The 22,432-nt window shown below is 38.0% G+C and overlaps 1 protein-coding gene across 1 annotated transcript in view; it reads right to left on the bottom strand.

The window, feature by feature from the left end:
* ATM (ATM serine/threonine kinase) overlaps positions 1 to 22,432 on the bottom strand; it is a 63,385-nt gene that overhangs the window by 24,606 nt on the left and 16,347 nt on the right. Inside the window, 19 exon segments of the mRNA XM_009867377.1 lie at positions 178 to 319; positions 931 to 1,102; positions 2,475 to 2,570; positions 4,316 to 4,448; positions 4,685 to 4,849; positions 7,171 to 7,345; positions 8,216 to 8,415; positions 9,494 to 9,620; positions 10,860 to 10,978; positions 11,573 to 11,819; positions 12,120 to 12,289; positions 13,058 to 13,234; positions 14,557 to 14,677; positions 15,987 to 16,117; positions 16,268 to 16,343; positions 19,005 to 19,148; positions 19,262 to 19,344; positions 20,175 to 20,374; positions 21,558 to 21,729. Of these exon segments, the coding sequence (XP_009865679.1) occupies positions 178 to 319; positions 931 to 1,102; positions 2,475 to 2,570; positions 4,316 to 4,448; positions 4,685 to 4,849; positions 7,171 to 7,345; positions 8,216 to 8,415; positions 9,494 to 9,620; positions 10,860 to 10,978; positions 11,573 to 11,819; positions 12,120 to 12,289; positions 13,058 to 13,234; positions 14,557 to 14,677; positions 15,987 to 16,117; positions 16,268 to 16,343; positions 19,005 to 19,148; positions 19,262 to 19,344; positions 20,175 to 20,374; positions 21,558 to 21,729 (2,850 nt within the window).

Below are 22,432 nucleotides of genomic sequence, written 5' to 3'. Positions count from 1 at the left end.
GAAGCAGAAAGGAGAAGATGTAAAAAAGTGATCACATTCAGAGTGGAAAAGTCCAAATCTTGCATTCACCAAAGCCTATCTCAAAAATATTTTCAAATTTACTTTTTTTCAAAGATACATTTTTTTGTTTTCCCTAACCCACAGGCCATATAAACAAGGCATATCAGAAGTAAGTACCTTTTTCCTAGATACTCTGAAAGGCTGTAGATAGATTAACATGGAATCAGCTTTATCTTTATAAACTTCCCAAAATTCACTGCCTGACTTGGTGGCTAATATGTTTTTCAAACAGGAAACAGCAGCAGCTCTGACATCAATACTGAAAGAATAACATACACAAGGTTATTCATTTCATCCAGATATTCTATTTTCAAAAATCATTTTTATAAACATACAAGACAAATAATTCAACAATCTAAGAGTGTGTCCATCAAATAAGAAAATTTTGGACTGGGATACGCCATTGCGTATTTCGTTTTAAAGCAAAGCCTGGCTATTCACTCCACGGCACTGCTACCCTCTACAGCACAGAAGAGACTCTGGCTCGAGCCCAACTACAGAACTTTTAGGAAACATCTTAGCATGACTGGGTAAGTAATCTGAGCCTTGAAGAAGCACATGGCTGGAAATGAACAGATGTTAATCATAGAATCATAGAATGGCCTAGGTTGGAAGGGACCTTAGAGATCATTTTAATCCAACCTCCCTGTCATGGGCAGGGACGTCACCTCTCGACTAGACCAGGCAACATATGGAGACCAAGCGGGAATCGAACCCGCGACCTTGGTGTTGTTGCTGTCAGCACCACGCTCGACCCACTGAGCTAACCGGCAATACTTTCAGACTGCTATTCTGAACTGATCTGGACAACATACAACTTCAGGGCTCCTGTTAAGTTTGGAACTAAATTAAATAAGTAAGTATACTCACCAATTATCTGTTAAAGCAATATTTATTTGAGTTAACATTATGAAGACCCACTGAAGTTTTCTATCTTCAAGTAAGTCCACTGCTTTAGAATCCAGTGCATTTTCAGCACGCTGAAGAGCTATGGTGGAGAAATCCATGGGACCAATTTCTCCCAAGCAACTTCCAACAGCCTCTGAAAATGCAGCCAATTTTATAATCTTATGCACACATAAAAAGGGTCTCATCCTAAAAAGTTGCAATTAATATGAACTACTTCCAGAACTGACATTACTACAGGGTAAAAAGTGGCAAACCTTTACAAATAATCAGTTTAAGACTCATAAATACCACAGTTATACTTTGTAATTCAATTTTCTAGGGGTGCCTATGACTCTGGATTTTGCAGGTTAAATCAGATAAGGATTTTATTTCTACTTGTGTAAGAAACAGGTAAGTGCAAAAGGTCAGAAGCACAGCCACCAGGAGACACTAATTTTCATTCCCTAAGGGTATGCTAAAACCAGACAGTTGCCTCTGAACACAAACAGTAGCCTGGAAACTCAGTCAGAATTAACCCACATCTTACATAAAATGATGTATCAATGTGTTCCTCATCTGCTTTCCAGGCAAAACATTTTATAAAAACACTTGACTACCTACAATAAAAAACAAACCAAACCAAAACTCATCTTGAAAATAGATTTAAAAAAGGGGTTAATATTTCTCAGAAAGACGACAAAATCTATTTCCCTGTTCTATCATACTCAGCAGGTGTCTTGACAACATACCCATTTTCTATAAAACTGTTTTAACCACCAGCCCAAATAAAGAACAGACTGAAGATATACGACTTGTGTTTTGAATTACATCTAACAAATCATCGAAGGAAAGACAATGCAGAAAAGCCTGAAACCTACAGCTTGCAGAGGTGCTGAAAAATGTACCCTACTGATGTCAATGTGAGCTTCAATTGCTCAGCACTTTTAATTATTAGTTATTAGTCTTTTAGACAAAAGTACATTAAGGCAAATGTGTTACTTGTGTTTATGTCTAGTTTGAACATCTAATTTCAGTAGACATCACTTGCATGTAGGTACTCCCCATCCAGGGAAAAAGGGATTTGGATTTCAGCTTTTGTGCTTTGTATCAAACATTAATCAGACACTCGATGCAAATGGTGAGAATAATTTTAATAATACAGAAGAGGCTTTAAGATGGAGAACTACTTTTTAAATTTCAACTAAGACACGCCTTTCAAATTTTCAGATAAGTCCTCTTCAGTTCTTCTTACTATTTTTGTACCTAATAAAGAGACCCATGTAAGAGCAGATTTCACCGAGTACAGAAAAGACCAGGGTCTAAACTGCTGACAATTTAAATTATTAGTCAAAGTGGTAAAACCCAGTGACTGAAAAGAAGACACGTCACCCATTTTAACATTCCTGATGGCTACATCTGGTAGAAAATGCAAAACAGCAGTGGGAATGAACACTGACAAGGGCCATAGTTTCAACCTGGGGTTTGCAATGAGGGCCCAAGGATTCCTGGGGGACTTGGTAACGTACCCAGCATCGCTTTTTCACCGGTTCGGTTAACGGCCATCTGGGACAGCTGCAGCAAGCTCACCACCAATTTCACCATGACAGAATCTTCTGGCTTTTCTATCATTCCAAAAGAAAAATAACCCCCCAAAAGTGTCACTGTGTATTCGCAATGTGAACATATGAGAAGAAAACACTGCTTTAGTATCTTCTAGCTACAAACGCCAACATGAATTAACAAATGTTGAAGCAAGATGGTATTGGACAATGCAGTAAAAAATAGTAATTTTTCTCACTCATCATATCTTGAAAAAATTCTATGCATTCTATGCCAAAGAATCTCCAAACTAGAATACACTAATGTTATTATTTTCAGTGTTTTGATGTAGAACTAGTAACTGAACACACTGAATATTAGCATAAGTTAGTGTAGGAATGTTATCTGAAACAATGAAGTCGCACAATGTGACTCCAATGACAGCACTTAAGCTAAAATCATCATTCTGTTCTAAATCCAGACCCAAGGAATATCTCAAAATAAAGCTTTCTGCCAGGAATTTCACTAGCTTTCAGTTGCCTGATTAACCTTGCCAAATTATAAACTCTCGAGATGGATATTTCCTTATATATCTGCTGCCTTCCTGAGGTCCTTTATTTCAAAAATAAACATTCCAAACAAATTATAAAAATTGACGACTGGGCAATGTGGAAAAAAAAAAAAGGTATCATTTTCTTTAAAAAAATCTTGCTGCCCCGTTTATTGGAATGGAAATATGGAATCAGGCTTTATGCTTGTTGACATATTTACAGAAATGAATACACATGTGGCCAAACAGTTAGTTCTTAAATATCATCTTTCAACATAGATTTTTATAGTCATTATCAGTAATGTCTTTTTTACTTCTTTTTAACACCAACAATATTGATACTGATGATTATGATAATGGTGATGATGATGGACTATTATTATGTTATAAAAATTATTACCATTACTATGCTTATGCTTATTATTAGAATTATACTATCTGTAAGTGCTTAATAGACTCTTATCATAAGGCAAAATCGAGGCAACAGGCCCATCAATCCTGCCAGAGTAAGCGAATTTCTTCCCAGGTCAGCAGATTGGGAATTTCTGAGCAAATCTTCATACTTCATAATTTCTATGAGGTATTTCTCACGCCTCTTGAAGTTCATTATGGTACATACTCTGTTTGAAGTAAGGTAGCTATTCTGTTTGAAAACAGTATGTGATTGCTCTTGTGTAAGTGCTCCCTGCTCAGCGTCCTCACACCATTCACCACCCCATACACCCCTCTGTATTCTCAGTCAATCTCCTTTCCAAGGTCACAAGACACTCTGATGGAAGTTGCGTCACACAAGCTTGTTCTGAAATAGAACTCTGGGATGTGGCAAGGTTCAGCGAAACTAAATCTCACCACTTGAAAACTTCCGTGAGCTTTACTTTCTAACATACTATGCCTTTAATAAAATCTAGACTTCATTACATTTAAAAGAGTGGGGAGATTCATATTAAAAAAACCTCAGTAAGCAGTCATGAAGCAATATACTCAAATTATTCACAATCGTAAGCGTCCCGTGCCAAAAGCTGGAAGGGTATTTTATCCTCCCTGCCGTGTAAAACCTCATATAATATTTGTAATACACTCTACTTAAGATACTTCAGATTTATGAATAATGCATGCCATTCTAATCTGCGTGTGAAATTATAATAAGGTTACACTGCTGAACATATAAAAAACAAGACACGAAAGAAATCATCCATTGTCAAATCAAAATAGGGTTACATCCCTACAAACCTAAAACCAGACACAAAAGAAATAAAATGCATAATCAGATATCAGTACCCTGGAAATTTTTCAGTAGATCCTTCATCTGATCTTTATATTGTTCCAATTGTTTGCGTAAATAATGCAGTCCTTCGAGTCGTGTTAAGGGCAGTGAATCACAAACACCAACTGAGAGGAAGTGATTAATTTCCTGCAAAAAAACATTTCGTATTAAGCACATATAGCATACAAATAAAGGCTTCAGGTGGCTCTCAGCAGTCCACAACGTGGATATTAAGAATAGAAATATCTCAGTGTCTGAAAAGAGCAATAAAAAGAATCCACGCAGCTCATTTAAATATTTCTCTGTTTTTCTAGCTAGAAAAAACTGTTTTGAAAGTCTACATTACAAAAACCCCTAAGCCATGAGATGTAAAATGTAATTACCTCCAGAAGAGAATATGGTCCTCTACTGTATTTTATTTTCTGCTGAGTTGCTCGCAAATCTTTAAAAGCAGGATGTTCAGGAAAAGGATCTAAGCATTTGATTGCTTGGTAGAGATTTTCATTATCCTTGTTATCTATCACAAGATATTTCAACAAACCTAGAACCTGAATATAACAAGTAAATGAAAACCAAAAAAGACAAGAGAAACATTTTTGAGCAGTTTTTCTTGTTCAGGTTGCAAACTTTGTATTTCTCCAAGTTCCATTAAACTGACAGCTCTATAAAAATTTATAAGATAATTTATTTGCACTGTTAAAAATTCTAAAATGTTTAGAGACTTGAGGAATCTCACAGGTACATTCTAAAACAGTGAGGTAGTTTTGCTATTCCCAAACAGACATCAAGGTTTTATTATCACAGCCTGCCATTTTATTCTGTATTTTTTTTTGATGAAACTGACTTCAAATACTGGCCAATACCACCATTACAAGATTGACAATGATGCAGCAACACACTGTACCCAAGCAGTCCTTCTGATCTTATTATGACTTTATTATTCTTGCTAACCAACATGCTGGCAATTTGAAATCCAGACAAATATCCAAATATCATAATTTACTGCCCAAATCACTGTATACTGGCAGAATTCGGTTTGTAACAGACTTACAATCTGAAAAAATGCTTGCTAAAGCTAAAATGCTGCTTTTATGCTTTACTTGCAAATCAACACAATTGGATATTCAGTCCAGGCAGCTTTGAGAACGCCACAATCTAAACTATCAGGTTTTTTATTTGGAGACTTATATTAAGCTGAAAATTATTAACCAGGCTCCATTCAATGCTAGAAGAAAAATAAAGAGAAGAAACTGAAAAGAGATCACTAGAGGAAGGACTTCCCTGCAGGAGCATGATATGAGTTTCATGCTTTACATCAGCTTCAGTGACATAAACCCCTCCCGTTTGTTTCTGCCCAGGGATGCCCTGATGCGCTGCCTTTACAGTTGGGCATGTTGGTGTAGGCATACTATAAATCTGATCATCAACCTGGCAAAAAGATCACCAGGTTACTTTCAGCTGGATCCAGCTGAACTGGAAGTCCAACGACAATGTAGGGCTACTCTGCAACCACAAAAATGCACATGGCCGCACAGGTTCAGACGAAGCCAACAGGCAACCGTGAGCACTGAAGTGCAACAGGTACACTCCTCTCCCATTCAGCTGCTAATTATAAGCCTCTGAATCCAAGTGTATTTCCACTCCCAGCAGATGATATAAATCACCACCAGAAGGAAAACAAGGCTTCAGACTGCTTTACTTCCCTTTTAAGGCCCATGTGCTATGTTTATTTCTAATGATGATTTGTTATATAAATAGCTGAACTACTGTAATGTGTTCTTTGCACATATTTCTTTTAGACAGCTTCCCCTTCCAAAGACCTTCATCATATTTCTTCTGAAATCACCCACAAAGCCTTGTAGGCAACTGCTTGGCTACTTGATGTACTCGTACTGATCAGCTTGCCATCATCAGCACAGAGGGCTGGGGAACCTCTCCTGCGAGCACAGGCTGAGGGAGTCCAGGCTGTTCAGCCGGGAGAGGAGAAGGCTCCACGGAGACCCTATAGCAGCCTTCTGGTTCCTGAAGGGGCCTACAGGAAAGCTGGGGAGGGACGAGTTACAGGGGCGTGTGGTGACAGGATGAGGGGCAATAGTTTTAAGCCAGGGCAGGGTAGATTTAGATTAGATGTTAGGAAGAAGTTCTTTAGTATGACAGCGAGACACTGGCACAGGTTGCCCAGAGAGGTTCTGGAGGCTCCATCCCTGACGTGTTCAAGGCCAGGCTGGATGGGGCTTTGGGCAGCCTGACCTAGTTACAGATGTCCCTGCCCATGGCAGGGGGGTGGGAACTAGATGATCTTTAAAGTTCCTTCCAACCCAAACCATTCTGTGATCCTATGATGAGCGATGCCTATGTTCTCTCTGCCTTTTCCTTAGTGGTACCACTGGTTTGGCCTTGCTACTCAATTACAGTAACAATTTCTCTGAAACTTATCCCTTAGGTTTTTAAACCTCTTCCCGATTTGGCTAAAAAAGGCATACAGATTCAAAGCAGACATAAAAGACATTCAAGCAGCATTACAACTCAAAGAAATCTGATTTTTTACAGACTAAATAAAGAGAGAATTAGAAAGCAAATGATAAAATAATCTCAGCAATTATGATAAAAACACATCCCAATCGCTGTTTAAAGTTACAGGAACTAAATACAGAACATATAACATTTGTCAAAATAGAAGTAAAGAAACTTTTATCTTACAAAATTAAAGGTAAAGTATTACAGCCCAAACAAAATTTTTTAATATAAATCTATAAAGGATAGGAAAAAAAGAAATTAAAATTGGACATGAGCATAGATACAGTTTTAATGACAGTGAACATGAACTAAAAAGATAACAGATAAGGAGTAAGTAGCAACTCAAAACTACCTGTTCCTGAATCTCAGGCTGGTCCACAGCAAGAGGTGTGAGGGTTCCCACAATAACATGAAGGTGGCTCTCCAGAGCGTCATTGCAACACGTCACCGCGGTGTGGCAAACATGATGAAGGAGATCACAACAGAGGGAAAAGCTGCGCATGGATATTTCTCTGATAACAACAGGTCTGTCACAGGAAACACAAAAGTGAAAACAAAGAAATACAAATTGTCACTGTCTCAATCTATTATAGTACAAGGAAGAATATGGGAAAAGGGGAAACATAAATAAACTTTATAGGAGGAACTGATGGTGAACTTTAAAATTGATAAATTCAACCAGCTCTAAGGATTTAGCTCAGGAGACACAGAACTCAAACACACAGAATTTGACTGATCACTTTAAGAGGTGGATTAAAAAAAGCATAAAGAAAAATATGCTCCAAAAAGGTACAGAAAAAAACAAAAAACAACACCAAAAAAGGCATTTAGATTATCATTTGCCAGAACGTTGACAGAAACAGAAAATAAAGTGGAAAATGTACTCTCTGAACTCTCCTCTCTCTTGCCATAGTCATTAGTGCTTTTTATTAGAAAAAGAAAACCCATGCTATGCTAATATGTACTGATGCTCATTTTGTTAGCTACTTGTGAGAATGTAAATGTCAAATACTCTTTACTAACTCCATAAGCACACTTTATCTGACACATGCTTACTTTGCACTTCACAATTTTAATGTTTCTCCCATATCCTTTAAATTCTCAAACACCATTCCTGCCATCAAAATCTCCCAACACTTCTTACTTCTACAATTTGACAGACAACTACAGATACAAAATTCTGCAGCACAGCAAACATCAAATACAAGGGTAGCACAAAACATTCCACACTTCAGTAACTTCAGTTCTGAAATTACCGAAGGCAATTTAATTTTTCCTGTCAGCAAATTTCAATTATTTCTATAAATGACTGTACATCTGCTAGTGATACCGAAACGTAAGGTTACAAGAACAAGCGAGCACACACAGGGAGAACAGGATATAGTTACTTTATTTACCTGCTATTGATGTGGTGAATCAGGGTGTAAATTACGTCTCGCAGGACAAAAGCCCATGCTCCTCCTAAACCATCTTTTATCTCTTTCAGTAGCAGACTAACAAACAAGTGATAAATTATAAGAACTCTGTGTTTCTTGTAAACGTTGTTTGTATCTGATGCGTGCCTACAAAGGGCTAGAAGGATTTTCTGAAATAAATCCTAAAAATGAATAAAACACAAGTAAAAAAAAAATTCATAATGCCAATACACATATACTTTATCTCAAGAAAAAACCTTAGGGTTTTACTATTTTTACTGCTTTAGAGAAACAAAAGGACTATGTAGAAACCAATACTCTAAGCAGGACTAGAGGCCTTCTAATTTTATTTTTCTTTTTTTGTTTTTGTTTTGTTTTTCACAACAGACAGCTTATGCACATTTTTCAGAAAATCGAACAGTTACAGCAGTTTTCACCACAGGAAAAACATGAAATAAAAACTGTTAAAACACTGGGTAGAGCTTCAATCCATATTCTTTCAAACATAATGTACAAGATGCATTACTCCATAGAATATATCAATACAGCACGCAACTGTTAAGACTGTAAACTTAAAAACAGTAACTATTCTTAATGTACTAGACATGTCATGTAACATTTTAAAGAATTTATTTCACAGGCTGGCAATATTAGCTTTCATACTTAAAAGAGTTAGAAAAACATAATCCAAAAAAAAGCTGGTTTTTTTCTTGTTTTGAGATTGTTTATGGGTACACAAAGTAAGTTGTTGATGCAATAAAACAGCATAAACTTTGAAAAGGTATGTTTCTCAGGAACAGTGTTACAAGACAAGTAAAATGTTTATGATTTATTGCAAGAGCTGCATAGCTTTATACACCTTCATATTTAACTTTAACAATTGAAAATCAAATGTCTAGAAATATCATAGACTCTAAAACTTCACATCATCAGTAAGGAAAGCAAACTTTACTATCTTAATTGTAGATAGTACTGAGATAGAATTGTCCAAATGTAATTATTTTAGAATGTTCTTCAGACATATGCCAAAGACATAAATTGTATCTGAATTGTGTCTGGTGCACACAGATCTCCCCAATCTTTTAAAATAATTCTCTCCATTTATACATTATTTTAGATGTATTGTATAATGCATGTAACAGTTAAAACATGTAATTTTTGTAAGGTTACCGTGTCCCTGCATAATAGTTCAGGCCATAATGTACCCCAAAAAGAAATTTTACATTCTATAGGACAAAAAAATCATCATTATATACTTACAGGGCTTTTAGAAAGAACTGCCACAAGACTTTTTACTTTGCTTTTATGACAGTTGCTAATGTAGTCCAAGGTAGCCTTAATCACGTAAGATGGAAAATGAGGTGGATTAGGAGCAGGATCCAGTTCCCTAAATTAATAAAAAAGAATTTTCTTTTTCTTTCCAAAATCAAAGCCCATGTACTAACTACAATAAACACTAAACTCTTAGGAAATCTTTCCTGCTTTCAGAAAGAGCACCAAAAGCATCCAGCAGTATAGACATTTAGCTGTCTGTTGTTTCTCTGGGGAAGCTTTCTAAACTGCAATTTCTTAACATTCTCTTGTTTTTTGAAACTTCATTTTGCCTCATCTAAGGCACTTTGCAGAAAAATTTTATTGCAAAACATAGATAAAGCTTCTGTGGTTTTTTAATTATGGGAACAATTTGGTAATCATGAACCTCCCCATTATAGAAAAAGGGTAGTCAGCTTTTCTGGGACCTCAAAAAGAAAAGAAATGTGTCACGATAGTAACAAAATATCAAAATATAAGTTTCATCATTCTTATTTTTACCATTTGCTTCTTGGAAAAAACCGCCTTTTTGTTAGAAAGAAAAACCTTTGTTACAAGTAGATGTCACAGTCAGTTAATAAATTCATCAAAACAAATTTCTTTCATAAAGTTCTGAAATTCTTAGCTATTAAACATTTCAGAGAAATGCTTTGGTTTCTTTCAGCTTTATATTTCTAAAATAAAAATATCTTCTTCCTTAACTTCAGAGAGTGTAATGTTTTTCCAAATAGTTTGTATCTAAACACAAAAATCTATGAAAAATATGTTCGGATATAATTGTGCAAACAGTGATATTTTTAGGACAAAAAAGACTGAAAAGTTCATAAAAATTCATACATCTATGGCATTAGAATACTGCTATTAATTAGGAATTTATTCATTTAGCATTGCTCAAGCTATCTCTTTACCAAAGGCAAGAGCTGCCACTACAAGAACTGTTAAGAATTGGTTCACTTTGCTTCTTAGTGACTTCTAAATATTTGAAAACTTTTAAAAAATCCACTTTAATTTAGCCATTAAAACCTGACCAGTTTTACAGAGAGGGCAGTCCACCCAAATCTGAACTCAGTTTGGACTGCCATAGCCCAGCTCACCAACACACGACGGTGCTCTTTTGCCCATCCACCCATTCTTTCCAGAACTGAAATATCAGAGGTTCTCCTTACTGATACTGATGACACTTCACTAATAATTATAATAAAATCCTTCAATCCTCAACTTCAAGGCCACCTCTTCTTATATGCCTGAAGGGCACGTTTTAAAGCACAATGTCAGACAGACACACTCAGCGCTTAGAAAATCCACAAACATGTACCTTATATATTTACGTAGACAAGCTCCTCCTTCAACTGTGGCATCAGGCAGTTCGTGTAAGGTCATCAACAGTTCAACCACAATTTCTGGTAAGTTATTATGAGACAAATTGTCAATTTGCTAGAAGAAGAAAAATAGTGTTTCAATAAGAAAAAAAATAAATTATCTAAAATAATTTAACATTTCTTTTCCTGTGGAGAAAACCCATTTTTTTCCTGTCTGGATTCTCATTTGTTCAATTATCCATGACATGACTCTTACAGATATTTAGCCTGCTTAAATATTACCTATGGCTGTCACAGGCAGAATAATTTATTTTCCTGTAGTATCTGGAAATAAAACTGTGCTTTATTTTACTACTAGTTCTGCATATAGAGTCTGCCTCTGGAGAAGATGGCTCCTCATAAAGCATTAACAAAATATTTTAAGAGAAAACCATGACTCAGATACATGACAACGACACTCCAAGTTATAAAATGAATGGTTAAAAAAAAAAATTGTAATACATTCTGCAAAGTCAACTGTTTGCCTGGGATTTTCTACTATACAGCTCATTAAAAACCTCAGGATAAAAATTTGGCTAGTTTAGTTTTATCAAATTACTAATTTTGAATCACCAAACTTGAACTATTTACCTTTTTACAGAATATAAAACAGTTTTCTTTCAGATCCACTAAATGCCATGGGACTCAGTTTACGCATTTAAAAAGGTACCTGTTTTCCTAAGCAGTTTTCATCCTTGAGCATGTCGTAGACTTTCAAAGCTGTATCTCTTTGCTCTGCTACTTCACTCTTGCCATGGCTTTGATAGGCAAAATAGGGGAGAATATTCACAAGTATTCTTGGAAAAGAGTCTGCTAGAACCTGCCTCCAGTCTTTTTCAATTGTGTTGGCAAGTGATTTCACATCTTCGAATTGACTTCTAATCACCAGGTGTGGAGTCAAAACTTTATAACAAGACCTACATGTAGTAAATACATTTCCACAGTGTCTTTGAATTAGATTTTTAAAAAATATCTCAAGTATAATATCATAAATACTATTCCTCTATTGTATAACTGAACTTGCAATTGTTTAGTTATTGCTATGCAAAAAAAAATAATCTTTCCAGCATAAATATAAGATACTTGGAATACATTTTAAAAGCTCTCTATATGTTATCTTATAACAAAGTCCTGATGTACTACTACATTTAGAAATTCAAAACCCGGTGTCATACTTGTAAATGAATCTAAATTTTGCTCTCATATAGCAAACTTACCTATAGAATTCTTCAAGGCTAGTATAGTTCAATAGAACATACGGAAAAGCAGACAGGCAATATCCACTGTCGTTGATTTTCAGCCACTCCATCACCAAATAGTCTAAATGTGATGCCATGAAGTCTTCTACACTTTTATAGCCGAAAACGTCAGATACTTTTTTCAAAACCTGTGCAAGAAATATAATTGTAGAAATTGCATACAGCATACTCGATCCTATGGCAAACTGACCGTACTACACGTCCATGTTCCCTCCTCCCTGGCCTTTTAATGCATATTTGTGTAACTCAGCTTCTAGTTAGCATAAGCAATTGTTTTTTCTCACTTGCATTGTGGTATCTTGAAAGAGGGCACTTGAGGAACTTCAGCTACCCCATAGAGTGGTAAGAAAAGAAAGAACAGCCAGTACACATTTTGCAGGGTAGAGACTGCACATAAAAGCAATCGGCAACAAACAGAATAAATTATAAAAAGGAGAGAACGTGAGCACTAAAAAAAATGACTGTCATGAAAGGCTGCAGAGTAATTATTTCAGTACGACCCTGTGAACTTCAAGTCCACAAGACACATACCATCTTTCAATAACTCCACATATTTTACTAATTTTCCACAATGGAAAACTCACTTTACTTCCACTAGGTATAAAGACTGTTTTCAAATGAGATCTGTAATCTTCAATGTACAAAAATCTATTTGTGTTTCTGATCTGCACTTTTAACATAGAAGATTTACCATTAAAATTGTCTTTTAAGATGTCATTATTTCTATGTAGGTGATTAAATATAACCACAAATTCATTCGGATATTTAAGTCCCACATTAGTCACGCTTTTACAAAATTTAACAACTTTCAATAATGACAAGAGCATTTTGTACCGTTCCAATTTTAACCTAACCTTTCTTTATAACCTAAATATAAACCAGAATTTTATACTTGCCTTTTTCACAAGGTGAGGTTCTAATCCATTCTCTTTCACGGATTGGCAAATAGCAAACAAAGCTTGCTTTTCACAGACCGGACTGCAGCACAGAATCGTGGTTATAAGCATCAGCAAAACAGCTTTTCCATTACACTGTTTGTCCAAAAGATCTTCAGGACTTGCATCACCCCTGACCTTCAACAAGAAATAATGGAGAAGTCACAAAAGTGTTCCACTAAAGCAATCTTCTAATTAATAAATGAGAAGAAATATCGCTAAAATCCTTGCCTTGGTTGCTTAAAAATTACGTCCCCCATCTGTCTGCTACACTCCTCACCCAGAAGTTACTACCCCCAAGCACACCAGCCCACGTGCCGACGCCTCATACACTCCGGTGCACGTTATAGCATCAGTGGTTTCAACAGGGGCAACGCACACGACAGAGAAATGATGGAGGCACTGACAAATCTCCTTTTTCATAGAATCATGGAATGTGTTGGGCTGGAGGGCATCTTTCAAGGCCATCTAGTCCCAGCTCCCTGCAGTGAGCAGGAACATCTTTAACTACATCAGGTTGCTCATCCCTGACACATACAGGAAAGAACCGCCTCGTAACTCAAACACAGTTCTCCCCCTGTGAAGGCACGGTGTTGACAAGAGGTGAATAGTGAATAAAAGTAACTAGATACTGCAGTGAAAGGCAGGCAGCAAATAGACAACAGCAAGCTGAGGTGACAGAACAGGGAGCCGAAGCAACAGAAATGACAAGATGACGAGATGACAAGGAGCTGGAGGTGACAGCGCAGAGAGATGGAATGAGGTAACAGAGAGATAAGGCCTCAGCAGCAAGTCCAAGCTACAAGACAGAAGGCAAAGGGAACAGAGAAAACACAGGAGAGATGACATGCACAGGGATGACAGCATGACTGGAAAAAAAACGGAAAATGGAAATGGTGTAGATGATTTAGCATGGTAGCAAGGAAGGAGGAAAAGTTAAAGAAAGTAACAGAAAAAAATAACAAAGAAATTCCACAGTAATATACACCATTGCACTTCCAGTCACTACGCTGAAGTAAAACTTCCGAGTAGTTTAATTTTTTACACAAATACTGGTTTCGTGAAAACCACTGCTCTAATACAACTGGAAACATGATCTTACTGAAATTTATGAATCTGGTTTTATACTATGTAAACACATAATTTGAATTTACATCGCATTGCCTCTTATTCACTATTTATATGTTATCCATTCTTCTTTGATTCTTAAGTGCTACAGTACTGAAACACGCAACAACAAACAGTATGGTACAGAAGAGAAGTCCGGAACAAACAGTGAAAAGGTGTACAAACTTCTAAAGCAGGCAAAACAGGAACTGACTGGACGTGCAAGAAATTTCCTGATCTTGTTTGACCGCATCAGATTATAAAAAATAAAAACATTCTTGGAAAACTAAACACAATCATATACAAAGTTGTAAGATGAAAACTGGGTAAAACTAAAGACCAGATGTTGGTACCAGCTCTCTCATTCCTTCCTGAACTCTCAGATAGGCATTCTCGAAAGCTTTTTGCTGGAGTTCCAAGGGAAGAGGCTTTGCCATTCCAGAAGTATCTCTCTGTTTCACATCTTGAAATAAACTTCAGAAAGAGAATAATAATTGTTAGCATAACATTTAGTCTACAGAATTACTGCATAGTGTGCATATTAAAAAGTTAGATTCTGATTTTCTGAATTTTGTTATTTTCCTCTTGATTTCTTGTACGGCAGTCTTTCTTCTCTCTCCCTCAAACATTATGAGTGACACTAAGAGCATCTGTTGGGGTGAAAAGGTGCAGAACAGCCTGAAAACATACTAGTTTCCCAATCTCTGCCCAGTGCAGGAAGCCAAACTTCAGTTGTTCATCATAACAGAACATTTCATGTCATGAAGAACTTTGGGAATATATCTACTGAAGAGATGTATACGTGAAAAGAGTTTCTCAAATAATTTAGCTGTTGTAGACAACGGTCCAACCCACTCTGCTCTTTGTCACAAAAATAGATCACATTGGATTGCATCAAATGTTACTTTAGCCATTTCTATGTGATAATGAGCAGACACCTAAGAAAGATCACCATATGCTTGCCTTTTATGCATAATTCCTTGAATATAACATTTGACCACAGGTGACCTGAGAAGATCTTGAGTTAGAAGGGGTGACCATATTTAGTATCCTTCAACAATTTCCTCTTTCGTGAATTTGTTCCTTGTTAAACCCCCGAAAACATCGAGACACTCAAAGGTAGTAGGATAACAGCCAGGATTACTGAAGTTGTAAGAATGTTGTATGAAACTGTATTTTCTTAGAAACATGAACCTTTCAGCTTTACCTGATGTCCCCTAGTCTTTAAACTGAAAAACACTGCTAATCTTCACTTAATTCTGCTCCACATTTTGTAGTTCTTTTATACCTTCTGCAGTTCAACTCGTTTTGTGCTGAAGAGCTCATTTATGCAATCAATAGTTGCGCATAAAGTAGTTCATACTTTAGAACATCCATTCTCTGTTCATATTCCATATTCATATTACATTAAGTATGGAGAAAGAACTACGTACAATATTCAAAACACAAGATCTTTGGAAAACATTTTTACGCTATGAAATGAACCTAATCTATTTCTAGAGAAGAAACAACTATTTCGTATTCAAGTTTTGCACAATCTAGTGCAAAATTTGCTACCGTATGTAGTTTTAATATACGTTTTGTTTATCTCATCCTATACATGTATTTCTCTCACATCACAGCATAATTGAAACGTAGACAAAGTAACCTGGTAGGCTTTTATACTCTGTCAAAATTAAGGCCCCAGAAGTATTGGAGAGGGTAGTTATACAGCAGCAAAAGTAATACATAGTTAAATGAAATTAATTTCTCTTATAAACAGAAAAAAGTTGTACATTATTACCTGGCAATCGACTTTGCAGCAAGAATGCGTACTTGATGGTGATTATCTGCGAGAAAATGTGGGAAAGCATCACTCACAGGTAGATTTTCGTTCTCCATATTAAGGATTGCCCACTTGCAATAAGGATCAGCCTGAAAAAAATTAATATTGTTGTTTAAAATGTACGGAAGACTTACAATTGAATATACCCTGACGTATGCAAAAGATCTTTTGATACCGCTTTAAGTACACCTAAAGTTTATACTTAACATGCTGATGAAAGTCAGAAAATCCAGGATTACCTCAAGTAGGGCTTTCATGCAGCTTAAAAGGGCCACTCTCACTGGGGCCGTGCATTTCCCTCCTTTAGCTAAATGCCTAAAATAGAGAAGGTTTGAATAAATGAAAAAGTTGCCAACACTTCTGAGAAAAAGTCTTAACAAGTTAGTTTCTGCTGCTCACAGTTCACAGAATCACACAATGTTAGGGCTTGGGAAGGACCTCTGGAGATCATCTCCACCCCCCCTGCCAGAGCAGGTTCACCCAGAGCAGGTTGCACAGGATGGCATCCAGTTGGGTCCATCTCCAGAGATGGAGACCCCAGCCTGTGCCAGTGCTCTGCCACCCTCAAAGTAAAGAATTTCCTTCTCACGTTTAGATGGAATTGCCTGTGTTCAACTTTGTGCCCGTTACCTCTTGTCCTGCCACTGGGCACCACTGAAAAAAGACTGGCCCTATCCTCCTGACACCCACTATTTAAGTATTTAGAAGCCTTGATAAGATCCTCCTCAGTCTTCTCCAGACTGAAAAGCCCCAAGTCCCTCAGCCTTTCCTCATAAGCAAGAGGTTCTAGTCCCCTCATCATCTTCGTAGCCCTCAGCTGTCCCCTCTCCAGCAGTTCCCTGTCCTTGCACTGGGGAGCCCAGAACCGGACACAGGACGCCAGATGCAGCCTCACCAGGGCAGAGCAGAGGGGCAGGATGACGGCCCCAGACCACCTGGCCACACTGTCCTTGATGCACCCCAGGGTGCCACTGGCCTTCTTGGCCACGAGGGCACATGTTGTGAAGCAGGACTCCCAGGTCTTTTCTCACAGAGCTGCTTTTCAGCAGGTCAGCTCCCAACCTTTACTGATACATCGGGTTATCCCTCCCTAGGTGCAGGGCCCTACGCTTGCCCTTGTTGAACTCCCTAAGGTTTCTCTCTGCCCAACTCTCCAGCCTGTCCAGCTCATGCTGGATTGCAGTGCAGATTTTTGGTGTTGTAAGCCAACCCTCCCAGTTTTGTGTCATCAGCAAACTTGCTGAGGGTACACTCTGTCCCTTCATCCAAGTCACTGACGAATATACTGAGCAGGACTTGACCAAGTACTGACCCCTGGGGGACACCACTTGTTACAGACCTGCAACTAGACTGCACCACTAAACACAACCCTCCAAGCTCTATCTTTCAGCCAGTTTTCAATCTACCCCACTGTCCATTCATCTAACCCACACTTCCTAAGCTTGCCTCTGAGGATGCTGTGGGAGACCATGTCGAAAGCCCTGCTGAAGTCAAGGTAAACAACATCCATTGCCTTCCCCTCATCTCTCCACCCAGTCATGCCACCACAGAAGACTACTGGATTAGTCACATATGACTTGCCCTTGGTAAATCCATGCTGACTACTTCTGATAACCCTCTTTTCCTCCACGTGCTTTGAGATGAGGCATGTAAGGAGCTGTTCCATCATCTTTCCAGGGATGGAGGTGAGGCTGACTGGCCTGTAGTTTCCTGGGTCTTCCTTCTTGCCCTTTCTGAAGATTGCAGTGACACTTTCCTAAAGCCCTCAGGCACCTCGCCTGTTCTCCAAGACCTTTTAAAGATGATGGAGAGTGGCCCAGCAATGAATTCTGGGCACTCCCTCAGCACTTGCAGGAGCATCCCACCAGTACCCATGGACTTCCAGATAACCAGTTTACTTAATTGATCTATAACTTGATTCTCCTCAATCAAGTGAAATTCTTCCTTCCTCCAGACCTCCTTAGTTACCTACAAAGTCTGGGATTCCTGAGAACTTGCCTGAGAAGTAAAGAGTGAAGCAAGGAAGGCATTCAGTAACTCTGCCTTCTCTGCATCCTCTACCACCAGGGCCTCTGTCTCATTCAACAGCAGGCTCACATCTTACCCAGTTTTCCTTCTGCCTCTGATGTACCTAAGAAACCCTTCCTGTTGACCTTGACACCCCTTCCCAGGTTTAACTCCAAGGAGGCCTTGGCTTTCCTCACTCCATCCCTGCATACTCTGACAGCATTCTTGTAACCCTCACAAGTGGTCCCTTCTTCCACATACTTCTTCCACCTGAGCTTTCTCAGAAGCTCCCTGCTCAATCACGCAGGTCTCCTGCTTCTCTTGCCTGATTTCTTGCTCTTAGGGATGTATCAAATCTGAGCTTGGAGGAAGCAGTACTTGAATATCAACCAGCTCTGTTGAGCCACCCTACCTTCTAGAGCCCTAACCCATGGGATGTCTCCAAGCAGTTTCTTAAAGAGGTCAAAGTTAGCCCTCCTGAAGTCCAAGGCTGTAATCGTACTTGTTGTTTTGTGCCTACTACCCATGATTCTGAAGTTTATCTTCTCAAGATCACTACAGTCAAGGCTGTACCCAACCTTAATGCCCTCCATAGTTCATTCCTTTGTGCTCAATAGGCATGTTTGGGAGGATATGACATTTTTATTGCTAATCTACAAATGTAAATTATATTAATTTTTGGTTGCTGAAGTTATCACTTGTTATAATCACTGATGCATTTCATAGTACTATCAGCCTTCATTAAAATACAACAGTGTAGCATTTATTGTTTAATATTATCTTAAAGACAATATGATTCTGTACTACAAATACGACATGGCACAGAAAATCTGGGAAGTTAAAATGTTGCCTAAAGATATCATAGGATCCCAACAGCAACACATACAGCAGCATCACAGTCTTCATACTGAAAGTAAAGTTAAAAATTTTATGCCCAACAAACTTCTGCATTAAATACATAAAACATACCAAAAGGCTCTAATGACTGTCAAAAAGTGTCCTCGGGCATCCCCTTTCTCTTCAGCATGGGCCAATTCTACTGCTACAGGAAGTAAATTATTTAGAATTACTTTACAAACTTCTTGATCTCGACGGTACAAAGCACACACACCACTGTGAAAGAAAGAAAGAAAGAAAAAATATCTTGAAACACTAAACAGCTCCCCAAATCCTCTAGCTGTTAAACTAAAATAGCTCTAAAACATGCTGAATAGTTTTTCTCTTACGAAAGAGGCCTAAGAAGTGTAACAACATCGCCTTCAGGCAAGAGGTGTTCTTCAACAGGGAGCTCCTTCAAAAGGACCAAGTACTGGGGAATAAAAAAAAAAAAGAAAACAATACTTAAGAAAATATGTAGACCAAAAGAAAACATTTTGAGTACTTTACATAAAATCATGCAGCATGAATATCTATTGTCAGCTCTTACATGTCAGACTGACCACCTTTCCATGCAAAGACTGTCACACAGTAATTTGGCTCATGAGATTTCTAGTTTTGGCAGTCAAAAATACTACCTCTGTAAAATAAATTCTACTACAGGAACCATAATTAATGATAAACCCAAGTTGTTTACATTTCTCAAGTCTTTTCTGGCTTAGAAATGCCAACAGCTTTTTCCCACAGCACACTTCACAGAATCACAGAATTATTGAGGCTGGAAAAGACCTCTGAGATCATCAAGTCCAGCCTGTGACCCAACATCATCACATCAGCCAGACCACGGCACTAAGTGCCACATCCAGCCTCTCCCTGAACACCTCCAGGGACGGTGACTCCACCACTTCCCAGGGCAGTGCATCCCAGTGCCTGAGCACCCTCCCCGTGAGGAAGTGCTTCCTGAGATCCAACCTAAACCTCCCCTGATGCAGTTTCAGGCCATGACCCCTCGTCCTGTCACTGGTTGCCCGGGAGAAGAGCCCGACCCCCACCTGACTACACCCTCCCTTCAGGGAGCTGTAGAGAGTGGTAAGGTCCCCCCTGAGTCTCCTCTTCTCCAAAACACCAGAAGTAGCCATTTTAATGTCTTCTCACGGGACCAATGACAAGAGAAAGCCAATAATACACAACTGACAACATACAAATTTAAAAATAGTACAAATACAGAGGGAGGGAATCTGCTGTAAAAAAGCTCACACTCACCACGTGCAGATGCAGTGGTTTAGCACTATCAAAGATGCTGCCATCAGTAAGCATTAACAGCTGACTCCGTATATCAGAGGCTCGGAAGCTCGCTGTCTGAATTTGGACCGTAGTTACGCAGATACATAAAAACCTCAGAATTTCAAGGAGAAGTAAATCCTGCTTTGTCAACTGTTCTTCAGCTAATGGGCTCAAAGCACCTGAAAGTAAGATTTTCATGTAAGTAATGCTTCTCTAAGGACAATTAAAAAGTTGGTAACATTTTAGGTCTTTAGAAAACTAACTTAAGTTCTTAGAATAGATAAAGTACTGGCAAGCTTCAGTTTATTTGTTATTGAGCAGTCACTACATCATACACAGCTTCTTGAGTGTGTTTCCCACTTGTAAAGAGGTGTTCTCTAAAACAGTGGCTTTTAATTTTATGTGCCCATGCATATGGCTGGTTTCTCCATCACAGTTACTATAAACTCAGCAGAACCACCTGCAGCTGTGTTCTTTTGTGTCCTTATCTATAACTCAGGACATATTCTAAACTACAGATTCCAAGTTTCCCCAAAATTGAAATGATGACAACTACTACTATGTTAATATCCTCACTGAAGTTTCAATGAGAACCTAAATGAAATAGTAACAAACGCCATTTTCCTGTCACATTTAGAACTCTTGTTAACTTTCTGCAATTGTAAACGTTCTGTATTAGAACTATTTATCAGATGGTTGGAGAAGATACTTCTGAAGACATTTATTCCTCATGATGGGGGAAAAAAAACCAGCTGCTGTTTGTGGCATTAATGTATCACCCTGATTTCAACCTCATTCAGTAATAAACAGAAGACACAGTCCTGATTAAAAACCAAGACATACACCATTTAAAGAAATAATTTAAATGAAAGAGATTGGTACTTGCAGCTCCTAACAGGAATAAACAGATTCATACTCTTGTCCCTCTGCAGGTGCAGACATACTAGAAAGGTGACCTTGTCAGGAATTACTGATCAGGAAAAAGAAATTAGTTAAAGAGAACTACTTTTAAGAAAATGAAGTACTGCTTAATGGCAGAGTCAGGTATCCTACAGACACATTTTCTAGTCTCTTCTTTGCCAAAACTTCTGCCTGACTTTGAACAAGGTAGCTAGCTTCTCTGATTTCATTTTACTATTTATAAAATAAAAAGTAAATTTATTTCCAAAAGAGCCAGAACACTTCTTCAAAAAAACCTAACGAGGTAAAAAAGAATTATTATTTTTCAGAAAGTACTTGGTTCAACCATTACGTGCTTCAACTACTAACAAAGCAGCACAATCTTTTACCGCATTGTATTTCAAGCAAAGAGCAATCTGGAAAAACAAGCTTTTGCAAATAGTTTTGGACACAAAGACTTACCTGTTACATTTTGCATCTCACCAGACTCATTTGTATCACTGATGTCAGTCACTGAACGATCACCAAATAAATCATCAGATACCTGGTTATCTACCTCCATTACACTCTCCTCAGGATCCTTCCCCATCAGATCCACTTCTCCCGGTTCACTTGATTTTCCAGTAAATGTCATCTGACCAAAACACCACATCCTTTTAAAGCGGGCTTTTAAGGACAGGAAAAACAATACAGACACAACACAAGGAAAGACACCACAGCTTCCAGCCAGCTAGGACAGATGAAGACAGTAAGGGGTACACCGAATTGATGGATTTCATCCTTTGTGATAAACTTGTCTTCTACAAAGGTAAATTCTTTGATTTGTACTATTCTCTTTAGCCTACAAGCTTCTGAAGGCAAATATTAGACTCTGTGTTTTAGATGGTGCCAAGGACACTGTTAGTATTTGAAAACCAATTCTCTCTACAAGACTCAGACTTCGCACTATACTTCTTAAGTACGGAGAAATGGAAGGAAGGCATATGACCTTGGTGAGGGCACACTAATTACTACCTTCCCTACCAGATGACAAGTTAGTAGAAGGTAACTCTCAACTTGTCCTCACCTGAACAAAGGATTTTGCCTACCTAGACCAGACTACAGGACAACGTGCCAAAAAGAGAAGTTTTAAGACTTGTACTAAACACAGTGATGGGCCACCCTGTCACTCTTCTCAGTGAGTGTTGTTTATAGTTAGAAGATTTAATACCTATATAATCAACAACTTTAAAGCATGTTAAGACATGTAAGTCCATCAAACTACAAAATAAAAAGAAGCTTTTAAAACTTTGTGAGTGCACTGAAGTTGAATGTCATGTTATAGAAATGTGTTATAT

This window comes from Apaloderma vittatum, unplaced genomic scaffold, assembly GCF_000703405.1.
Source record: "Apaloderma vittatum isolate BGI_N311 unplaced genomic scaffold, ASM70340v1 scaffold1224, whole genome shotgun sequence".
Classification (NCBI taxonomy): Eukaryota; Metazoa; Chordata; class Aves; order Trogoniformes; family Trogonidae; genus Apaloderma; species Apaloderma vittatum.
This window is presented reverse-complemented; position numbering and strand designations above follow the sequence as displayed.